The following is an 11897-nucleotide window of genomic DNA, read 5'->3' on the forward strand; positions in this document are numbered from 1 at the left end:
ACTATAAAAATCTGGCCTACCTCCAGTCAGCCAAACGTCTTTCTCCCTCCCGTCAAGCCCGTTGGTCTCCAAGAACAAAAAAACAGATTCCCTTTCACGATTATTCTCCCCTGATAACAATGATCCCAAGCCTGAAACAATTGTCCCACAGTCCTGTGTCATCGGTTCCCTCACTTGGGACATCGAAGAGTGAGTCCGAAGAGCCCAAGCCAATGAACCAGATCCTGGAGGAGGACCTCCTAATCGCCTCTTTGTTCCATCGGCCATTCGATCCTAGGTCATTCTTTGGGCACATGTCTCCTGTTTCTCTGGTCATCCTGGTTCCAGCCGAACTATCGCCTTCATCCGAAGGTACTTCTGGTGGCCCACTCTCAACCGAGATGTCGTAGAATACGTCAACTCATGTTCCATCTGCGCCCGTAACAAGAACACTCACCAAGCCCCAGCTGGTCACCTCCAGCCACTTTCCATCCCCAGCCGACCCTGGTCCCATATTGCATTGGATTTTGTCACTGGTTTACCTAATTCTCGTTACAAAACTGTCAGTTTTGAGCGATCAATAACTCTTGAAAAAACTTCCCAGAGGTTCATTGAGAGACGGCCAAGCGTTAATATTTCAGCCAGGGCCGCTACTTTAATGAATCTTAAATGTAGCATATTTAAAGTTCTTTTACAATTATTTGTTTGCTACATAATACCATATGTGTTCATTCACTGTTTTGATGGCTTCAGTTCAGTGAGTGTAAATAGTCATAAACATAAAGAACACCATTAAATGAGAAAGTTGTTCTAAAACTTTTGAGTGGTAGTGTATACCTCTAGGATGACATTTAATATAAATTTGCATTACATAAATACACTGAACTGAACTGAATCACCCACCCATACATGCCAGTTACTGCTGAGTAACAGTAACAATAAAATCTGCCGAACAAGTTTTTCAAGCTTTCAGAATGTAGAAGGTGGAGACCACAAGACTTTTGGAACATACCAGACTGACAACAGATTACCTTTTAGCTTCCATTACATCACTCACACTAAAAAACCATGAGAATCACCTGAATATATGCTGCTCAAATTTGATCTTCACTTGTTTTGATGAAGAAAAAATATTTCTAATGTAATAATCAGTGTTAGATTATGCTCTAAAACTATTTGTTTCCTTTAAAAATTAAGGCTGGAGTGTTTTGGATTAACCTTGGGGACTCATAAATGTTGTTTTAAACCAGACATGATATTAGACTTGAATGAGAGTAATTGTGATATAAAGGAAATACGTTTAACAGCCCACTTTCTTTCTCAAGTGTGATGAAGAATTACAGAAAATAGCAGGTAAGATTCACAGCAGGCTGAAGGGGAGAGTTTTATAAACCAACTGGGTAATACTTTTTACCTCCAGAACATTTTGAGCTACCACTAATCTGCCTGATCTTTTCTAGGCTTGCCCTAAACTGATGGCAAACCTTTGCCTTCAATAATTAGTTGAAGTGTGTTTGATTAGAAAATTGGAGATGCCCCAATCTATTGCCTAGAGATACGAATTTGCAAGTTTTTCATTAATCAGCTCTTATTTGCAAATGATGAAATCCTAATAAATTCATAAAAACTAAGAATCTTCACCATTTTCTGACTTTTACTTTATGTGCATTTATGCACATTTATGAATTTGCTAAATGTCAAGTAACTATTAGGGACGTATGCTTTGAAGAATAAGTGTTCATTTTATGTTGGACTCAAAACTGCTACCACTATCAAAGAATCTGTAGCACAATTTTTTTTGTTGTATATGTTATAGTCCTTAGAAAAAGAAAATTGACAGATCAAGCCTTAAAAAAAAACAAAAATCTCTATGAGCCTGAAAAAGCGTGAAAAAGAAATTAATCTGCATTGGTCTTGTTTTAACCAAGAAATCTCGCTTTACTGAAGACCAGTTGGGATTTTAGTACAGCTCACCACCCAGGGTGGCAAAGCTTAGGGGATGTCGTGAGCACTCAACATAAAAAAACATTACTAAAACATCACTAAAGGAGATTTGTATCGCCGGGTCGCATTTTCAGCCTATGGGTCTGGGACTACTGACACTAAAGCTGGTAGCAAAGGGCTATTTCTGTATTTGCTCAGTTGGTTGGACTGCATTTGATTATCCTCAGTTTGCAAATCGTTGAAATTTCTGAAACCCTTATGTCTTTCCATTCCAATTAATAATGTTTAATTACTGGGTTTTTTTTTTGGTTTTTTTTTCCAGAATAGGCTTTAAGTGTGTGGTTCCAGTGTGTGTTGTGGGCTTGTAGTTGGGCGCAAAAGGAGGGGAGTGTCCAGCCCTTCATCAATGCAAAAACTGCTGAAATGTATAACAATATGAGAAAAATGTCCATAAAGGTAACATCACTAAAAACAAAATGGCTGTTTTATGCAATAACATTTAACTGTGGTTTTTAATAATTCAGGTAAAAGATCCAGTCATTTGTTGCCTGTGTACACAATCGATGAACATCTATATCACTTGTGTTATTACTTATTACGACATGAGGATGCAAAAGCAAACATTACAGAAGCATTGCAGTAAAAGTTAAGCTCAAAGTGACATTTTTCCTAAATGCTTTGTCAAAGAAACTCAATAAAGACTTTAAAGCACTAATGCATACATCATATTGAACTATTATCAACAAGTTATCCATTCATCCAGTGTTATATGAGGCCTATTGATTTCTAGCCAGTGAGGGAAGGGATCAGAGCAGCTTTTCTATTTAGGGATGGTGTTTATTTTCAGTGGATGATAATAGACTTTTCATGGTTAAGTGTGAAATCTGACTGCAACAGCTGTGTCACCTGTGTGAGAAGGTGTGAATTGGATTGCACCTCATTGTCCATTCTGTTCTATGCCTGGTGGCGAGACTGGCCACTTCTGCTCTGCACCTAATATGATTGACTGCCCCTCTGTCTGTTGACTAATGTAATTGTTTGCAGCTATTTTGGTGGGGATTTGATCAGCATAATTGGCAGCAGTTCCTCCTTGGTCACGGTAAGATCAAGTCGCCTCCTGGGCGTAGGCAGCTGCAACAGGCCTGCAATGGAGCTGCAGAGCGGAGCAGCCAGATGGCCCGCCGATGGTAGTCCAGCCACACCAGCAGCAGCATCACAGAGATGAGAGAGAAGCCAATCGCCAGGCTGATGAAGACCAAAACCAGGTCCAGTTCTGATGGATCTGAAAAATCCAACACAAAAATAAACTAAAAATATATTTCTTGGTCCTTTGCATGATGAACCCATAGAGGGTGTGTATACAGTATATACTATTACACACAGAGCCAATATGTGACTCTATTCTTCAAACTCTGTTGACAGTCATCTCTCATTTGCTCTCCTGGAGCATTTCATGCTTTGTCATCTCAGAATGATTGTTTTTTTGTGCCGAGTTCATAATTACCTATCTCTGTGGGGAAGGTTGAATTGTTTGCTTGTTTCAACATGGGCCCAAAGGATATGCGATTGGCCACGACCGTGCCTGCGTCTTCAGAAGGAAATGCATTCCGCCTCTGAAGGCATTGCTGCATAAAACATAAGAAATAAATACAATAGCAGGAGATATGATGAAGTAGCTAACATGTAAACAACCCATGAAGAAGAAAGGTTGTATTGACTGTAAATTACAAAAGAAATACAATAGCATTTGATATAAATATTCATCAGAGAGGCTAAGAAAAATAAAGTAGGGTATTAGTACGGTATTACAAGCTTCTTTTTGATGCATAGGATAGGAAACAGAAATGAACTGAAGGTAGGGCTTTCTTTTAATCATGTTTGGCAATCTTAAATCACAAGCTGTGTTTTGAAAAGTGATTAAAAAGACTTTGACATCAATCAATAGGAAAACACATAATTTTAAAGATACAATGTAAAAACCTTGATATATTGTCTGTGTTCTAAACCTCATCAAAGATCACAAAGCTTTATGCTGTTTTAAGCCACATTGTTCACTGTGCTTTAAAAAGGTATTTGCTTTCTTCTTCTGCTTTTGCTTTTTTTGTCACAGCTAAACATCTCAGATCAGACTAATGTTAATATCAGACAACAATAACTAGAGTAAATATAGTTTTCAAAATGATTTAGTTTACTAAGGTGAAAATGTTTTTCCCCCCTAAACCCGATAACTAGTTGTGTCGCCCTGGGCATCACGTTTAAAGTATTGCTACAGCAGCTCTATCAAATTTAAGACTAGACTTTAACTAATCCGATCCAAACCTGTTTTTTAGTCATTCGAAAGTGGACTTTCGGATCATTGTCCTGCTGCAAAACTCAGAAGTGCTTGAGCTAAAGGTCGCAAGATGATCGTCAGACTTTCTCCTTTCAGATTTTCTGGTAAAGAGCAGAATTCATGGTTCCATCAGTAGCCCCAGACCATCACGCTACCACCATTATGTTTGACTGTAGGTACGATGTTTCTTTCTGAAATGTTGTGTTGGTTTTACACCAGATGTGAGAGGACACCTTCCAAAATTCTCCTCTTTTGTCTCGTCAGTCTCTACAATATTTTCCAAAAAACGTGTTGGGGCTTTTTTTCCTATAATATCTATAAAACTGCAGTGGGAATGTTTGTGTCTGAGAAATTATTCAAGTGATGTATTCACACATTCCTAAAGCAAGTATTAGATGATATTGAGTGAAAGAAAATGAAACAAGTGACAAATCTGTGACGAATTTGAAATAAAACAAAAACTCAAATTAATTAAAAAAAAGAGTCCTTTGAGGTTTTACCTAATATATCAGTGTTTCTATCTCTATCAATTCTAATATTTTGTTGTTTTACTCTGCTATTAGTTTTAACAATGTATTGGAGCCTTATTCCACAGCTTCATAGTTGTTCTGGAGTTGATGTAAGAGTTTGGTAATATGCCGTCATGAAAAAAACGTTGCATCTGATGTTTATGGGGCATAACATGATAGTAGGATAATAGGTTTGTGCACAACTTTAGGCTTACAAACGATGTTAACCGGGTCCGCATTAGCTCTGATGCTGTTGTGGTTTGAAATAGTGCGTTTCTTTGTAATTTTATCATTTCTATTAACCCTCTGCATAATCCTCTCATGTTGTTTTCCCATCAAACAGCTTTTGATCTTCTGATTTCAGAGACCAAATAACACTGTGTTCTCTCAATATTTTTTACGTCGCCGATGAGAGTTTCACACAAAATATATTTTGCTTCTCATTTATTGCTTCATTATCAAGTCAATTATCTACATACACTTGTGGTCCAAAAGATGCTTTTATATCAGTTCACTTTCATGGAAAAACATGCCAGTAGAAATAAGGCTCATTCATGTGTTTAAAATTGTCCATGTTAGTTCTATCTGTTTCTTGTCTGCTCATCTGAGGCAGATCAAAGGGATAACAGAGAAACATGCCTCTCCCTACTCCTCATGGGTGATTCTGGGGTATCACAAATCATTAAAACACACAAAGCCCCCATCCATCTATATATATTTTGTGGTCCAACTTCCTATACCTCTTGACTTTGCACTCCTCAGCTTGAGGAAGAGACTAATCCCCAACCCAGAGCGAGCAGTCCACCCTTTTACTCTTGAGAACCATGTCCTCAGACTTAGAGGGGCTAACTAATGTCTGCTGCTTCACACTAGACTGCAACTCACCCCAGGAGACCCTGAACATCATGTTTGAAGACAATAGAGAAGCCACATCATTTGCAAAAAGGAGCGATGAGACCCTGAGGATCCCATAGCAGATTCCCTCCTTTAGTAAACTATGCCTTGAGTTTTCTGTTGATGAACGTTACACAATGTTGGGAATAAGGGGCAAAGGCACTTTTTCATCGACTTTTACCTCTATGATTGAAAGTTATTCTCAAAGCACCTTAGGCCTTAAGAGAGCTCCTAAGGTGAACAAATGTTAAGAGTTTGAGCAGCAGGGCAGGTTGAAGGTGCACCTGTAGTAAGGAAGGAAAAAATGAGTAATAGAAAAAAATTATGAAAGCACTGTTGCCTTGCAGCAAGAAGGTCCTGGGTTCGACTCCCGGCCGGGGGTCTTTCTGCATGGAGTTTCCATGTTGTCCCCGTGCATGCGTGGGTTCTCACCGGGTATTCCAGCTTCCTCCCACAGTCCAAAAACATGACTGTTAGGTTACTTGTTCTCTAAATTGCCCTAAGTGTGACTGAGTGTGTGCATGGCTGTTTGTCCTGTATGTCTCTGTGTTGCTCTGCAATGGCTTGAGGCCCTGTCCAGGGTCTACCTTGCCTCTTGTCCATAGACTGCTGGGGATAGGCACCAGCCCCATGTGACCCACTATGGAATAATCGGTATAGAAGATAAATGAATGAATGAAAAAAATAATGAATAGCCATAAATAAAAATGTATAAAAAATATTCAAACAATATAGTACCAAATAATTTAAATATTATTTACAGACTGTAAAATTAATTAACAAAAATATAAACATTTGGAAAAAATTGGAAAAAGTCGAAAAACATATATACACGTAAATACACACTCTAGACAAAATAAAGAATAATAATCTAAACACTATATACGTAGAAGGAAATTAATGTTTTTGTGAATTAGTATTTGTTATATTGTACATGATGATGTCAGTAGCCTAAATGGTCATCTACAACACCCCCTATCTGTGAAGAGGCTCACCAGTTGCTTCCTCTGCTTCTTCCTCTCTACCTTCTGACTGCAGCAGGCACCAGTGCTGCTTGCATTTCAAGCTGATACAACACACTGATCTGCTCGGCAATGTACTCCTAAGTCACCAAGTGCATCAATGAACCAGATTGTCTGACAGGGGACTCGTTCAACCCTAAAATTTTAAATCTCATTAATTTTAGTATGTAGTCTAAGTTTTCTTTATTTTACTTTCCGTTATTGTGCCCCTGCAATATACTTTTATGTTTTTTGTCACTGCAAAATACTTTTTTTTCTTCATGTAAAGCACTTTGAATTGTCTTGTTGAAATGTGCTTTACGTATAAACTTTCCTTGCCTTGCCTTCTTTGTTTGCACCCTGATCCCGGGAGTCACACACAGGACTGGGTCAACCACACATCATCACTAACATAAAAGTTTCTATCTCCTCCTGGCTCAGAGTCTCTCTCAGCAACTACCTGAATCACTTCTAAACTACGGCTGCTTACTAGGAATTTTTAGGCTAAGTTAGGAGCTCTCTGAGAGGACTCAGAGAACCTTTGAGAATGCGGGCCCAGGTCCAAAGTTTCACAGCCAGAACAAAAGCCAAACTGCTGCTCCTGATTCTAAGGTTTGAGAATAGGTCAGAGCTGGTTAATGTACCGTAACCTTTTAAAGGGAGGTTGGAAATGATGTGCGATCTTTGAAAAGTGTGATCCCCAACAACTAGAAAACAATCTTTGGTCACCTTTAAACACTGGCACCGCTGCTCTGCTCTGCAATGCTAAATGTGTTGTTCTGGTTTTTAATACAAAATTGAAGAAGTGTGTCAAACATTAAAGCTTTAAAACATCTAAATTCTTCAGCATTTAGGTTAAATCTTGTCCACGTAAAGCATCAATTACTTTAGTGACCTCTGACATGGCAATGGACTCATTGTCCCTCGAGCCCCCAGACTCTGCCTGTTCTGCAAAGGATCAAAGGCACCAAAACGTTTGATATGATAACAAATCAGACCTTTGACCAAAGGTGGCTAAATGTTTTGTTATGGACAACACATGCCCAGCACATAAGTCCAAAAAACAAAACACCCATGGTTAAGCTTACATAGGCTGTGACATCCCTCCAAGTAACTTCATTCATCATTACCTACAAGGCCAGTTAAGTCCCCCAAGAGAACCAAAGAACACCCAAATGGCTCCCTGTTCAAGGCACCATCCAGAGACGCCAAGAAGACCAGATAACTCGGAATCCCCCCCCCCCAGCAGCCTAAAGATTAGAGAGGTGACATTCTCCCTACCTTGGGAAAGTCCAACACGAAGGCATTCAGCCAAAAGCTTGTGGGTGTACCCAAACCCGCCCAATATCTCTTCTCTTGGAAATGTCAATGCCTTCGCCCTTGCCTCAGACTGCACCAATGTGCCAGGGCCTTGGTGTTGCCTATTTAGACAGACTGTAAGTGAACAAGTTAAGGCTTGAGTAAAACGGCACCGGTTAGCAAGTTTTCTCCAGGCCTGGTTCCCGTTTTAAAATTTCCTGTCTTGTTTGGTCAATCTGTAAGTCTACAGTAGAGTATTAAGGCCATTGTAGATTTAAAGAAAGATTAGGATATTCTCTTATGAAGAACAGTCTTAAATTTGCAAGAAAAAGATTTTTTACAGAAATTTATTCATCCGTGGCCAATTTGTTTTTTCGTCATCTACATGATCCTAATACTTTGATCCTAGGTAAGTCTAACTTTCCTTCAAATACACATCTTAAGGTAACCGATGGCCTTAAGTCCAGCTGTGATAGGGTCTCCCATGGAAAATTACCTTAGAAGAAGGGTCTGGCTTAAAAAAAATGGATAGACATCCACATGAGAATCATATTAATGCAAATCAAAGAAAGAATTTTGCAAGTATCCACAGATTTGAAGTCATTTAACCACAGAGTTTAATGCATCTGGAAATTAGGATGGATGTTTAAGAGCATTCATATCTGTAAAGAAGTGAAAGTGATTTAAACAACTATACAATCAAATAAACAACTAAACAGCAAATTCACAATGAGACCTTAGCAGTGTTAGGGACGTAGCTATTCTGAGCTGTTAAGAAGTGCTCTTTAAAAATAGACCTCTGAATGGGTCTCCAGAGCTTTTCCTCAGCTTCACAGTCAACCTATAAGACATGCTTGTCAGATGATTCACATTTTTTCCATTAGACGAGTGACTGCAAGAACACTGAGTTATAGAAGTAGGTATCAAAGCATCTGCATCCTTTGCTACTCATAAAACAATGTTTTTCTGTTACTTTGCAAAGTTCTCTTTCATCCTAATGTCATGACAGATGTTTTAAATGGAGACATTGGCTGTCAGACACAACCTTGCATTAAACTCTGCAACATTTCGAAAACAGCTTCCAGAGAATTGCTATGACAAGATTTTTATACTAACTGCATAATCCATTTCATTTTGATTTATCAAAACGATGCATTTTTGCATATTTTAGCACACATCCCCCCACCTTTGTCTCCTTGCTCTTTTTCTTATTTGTTTTCAAGAGCCAATTCATTCTCCATCTGTCTCCATGCTTCATAGCGTCACACTTGAGGCCATTACATTTAAATCACTCTCAGATGCTCATTCTTTCATTCCCCTACATTCATTGCACTGCAGTGCTCTGTGAACCCACTGCAATCTTACCCTTTCACAGTCAAAGTGGTTCCTCAGGCAGACACTGATATCACAGTGTAGGTACACCACTGAGTAATTAATCATTTGAAAGAGACTGATGGTGAAGCTGGCACTAGTTGACAAGGCGCTGGGCAGCAGTGTGATCCCCGACAGCTCGGCTGCTGGCCTGAGAAACAAGCACAAATGGATTTGATAAACTTTGTTGAGGCGTTTCTCTTGAAAAGAAACAGAAGTTTCTCCCATTTCTAGACGTCAAGGCTTTATTGATAAGCAAAAATGAATGTGGCAATCTAGTGTAAAAACTATATTTAATATTGGTAAGAGGTGAAAGATAATGGCAAACTAATCATTTCAAGTTATGATGCTTTGACATTAGTGTTTTTATACGTACAAATGTTATACTTGAGTTTTCTCACAATCTAAGTATAGATGTATTAATATAGATGTCATGCTAACCTGTTTGAAAGATTAAAATCACCTTTCAACAGTGAACCCACCTTAAAGTTGTTCTTTCTTGCAAAGTGTCCTTCTGATGTGTTGACATACAGCATGTATTAGTGTGTGCATTTATACAGCGGGCTGTCTTAGTCTCCGGGAGAGCAATACATTTACATCTATTTTTCGATTCGACTGATGCTGGCACAAGAAGATAATAACATCAACTTTCTCATGTTTACTAAAAATATTCAGCTCTTAAAAGGTGTTGTTGATGCTCTCTGAATTGATATACCTTTAAGTAATACAATTTCTTTTGTAAATAGGCAAAAGTGCTCACAGTTGTGTTCACTGTGTTCTAATAATCATCAAAAATCAAGATTTATCTATTTATTTAGTTACTTAATATATAAAACTTTTGTCCAGTTACCCCTGTTATCCTTTATATTCAATGAGCTGTTATGCTAACAGGAAAACACTATGCCAAATCTTCTCATCCACAGTTTTTGAGTCTGTCCAGTTTACCTGGAAAAAAGGCTGCAGGTAGAGTTGGTGACATCCGGCTGAAGTATTGGTGACAGGCAACAGGAGGTGACACCAAGGTTTATCTGACTGTTGTTTGTCTTCAGATTGATAATCACTCGAAGGTTTCCTTGGACTGGCACCACATCACCGGGCTCCAGAATTCTTCCCATCTTCAGCCTCATTTCTGCTGTGTAGTTTCCGCTGCTGCAGAGGTCATCTGAAATTTCTGTCACGCTAGCAGTGGATCAATATTTCATTATTTTCTGCAATGGGAATTATTGTCTATTTAAATAACATATATGTGAAATCTAATACACAATTTCATTATTTCTAATGTTTCTCAGTTATATCTTGCCATATTTCTTTTAAAAAATGAAATTTGACTATACAGATAAAGTGTCATGTAATCCATCACAATGAACATCTTTACTGGACTAATGGTAATCCTGAGGAGTATGGATTTGAAAATCTGTGTTTAGCTGCCAAAGGGCATCTTTGCAGCAAGGAACAATCATTTTAAAACAATGAGCACATGACAAAAAACAGCTGCATAAGAAATAACAAAAAAGGACATAATGTCCATCACCCATAGCTCAAGACTGATTGGGAAAAATGTGCAAAACACTTGTACTGTTGTTTGTTTCGCTTAACCTGAGCGGTGAATATCCACAGCTCCTCCAAAGTTACCATGGGCATCTCGGCTGCTTCTGATTACTGCTCTCCTACCCCGGCCTGTCAGTTTAATTTGACAACCGTATCTTGGTAGGTTTGCAGTCATGTTGTGCTATTTGGATTTGCTGACAATGGATGATTCTACGTATTCAAAGGTATCAGAGTAAAGAGGGCTGGATAGATATACATGCCACACTTTTAGATTTTTATTTGTAAAAAAAAATGTAAACCATGTAGCATTTTTCTTCTACTTATGCACTGCTTTCTGTTGGTCTATCTTTTAAAGTCACTATCAAATACATTGAAATGTAGTTTTTATGTACCAAGGTTTGGAAACGTTCAAGGGGTATAAATACTTTTGCACCAAATTTGCAAATGACTGGGCTAAAATAGTAAACTTTGGCTAAAATAGTAACCCTGAATACTAGTTATTCGACATGCATTAAGAATGTTCTTTCACAGACATTGGGGTGGAGATATCAGAACATAAGGCAGTAATGGCAGATGCTGAAACTCTTTGATGTAAACAATCACACAGCATGGTTTCTGCTCTCTTATACAATGTTTGTTGTAAAACACCAGCAGTTTCCCGTGGAGTGCCAGTTATTTCGACACAGAAATTACCTGCCTTCATTTTTGTATTTGCCCTTGAGAGATGTAACAGGAGATAAAAGAGTGAGTGAGCAAAGCATAAATAAAAAAAATAGATATGTTGCCCTTGGATCTTATCAACAGGAAGTTTGTTTGAGACAAAGGAGTTGCTGCTTAATAAATAAAAAAAAGAGTTGTTGCTGAAAAGAATATAAACTATAACCGATTCTGTACACAATTTTCCAACGGAGGTTTTATGTCCGAATTTAATTTGTATCTCCATAGTTTAATGTATCATTTCCATTGATATCAACGTTATTTTTTTACACTGTATAGTTAGGAAAGTAGTGGGAACATCTA

General features: G+C 38.3%; 1 protein-coding gene across 1 annotated transcript; it reads right to left on the reverse strand.

Annotated features, from left to right (window-relative positions):
- Positions 1 to 2453: 2453 nt before the first annotated feature.
- On the reverse strand, positions 2454 to 10497 carry LOC124884645. Its single transcript, XM_047392677.1, has 4 exons — positions 10275 to 10497; positions 9324 to 9480; positions 3428 to 3548; positions 2454 to 3205 (listed from the first exon to the last, which is right to left on the reverse strand). The coding sequence occupies exons 1-4, from the start codon at positions 10454 to 10456 to the stop codon at positions 3018 to 3020; spliced, it is 648 nt and encodes a 215-aa protein (XP_047248633.1). The 5' UTR covers positions 10457 to 10497; the 3' UTR covers positions 2454 to 3017.
- Positions 10498 to 11897: the final 1400 nt, after the last annotated feature.

Source organism: Girardinichthys multiradiatus, chromosome 18 (assembly GCF_021462225.1).
Source record: "Girardinichthys multiradiatus isolate DD_20200921_A chromosome 18, DD_fGirMul_XY1, whole genome shotgun sequence".
Classification (NCBI taxonomy): Eukaryota; Metazoa; Chordata; class Actinopteri; order Cyprinodontiformes; family Goodeidae; genus Girardinichthys; species Girardinichthys multiradiatus.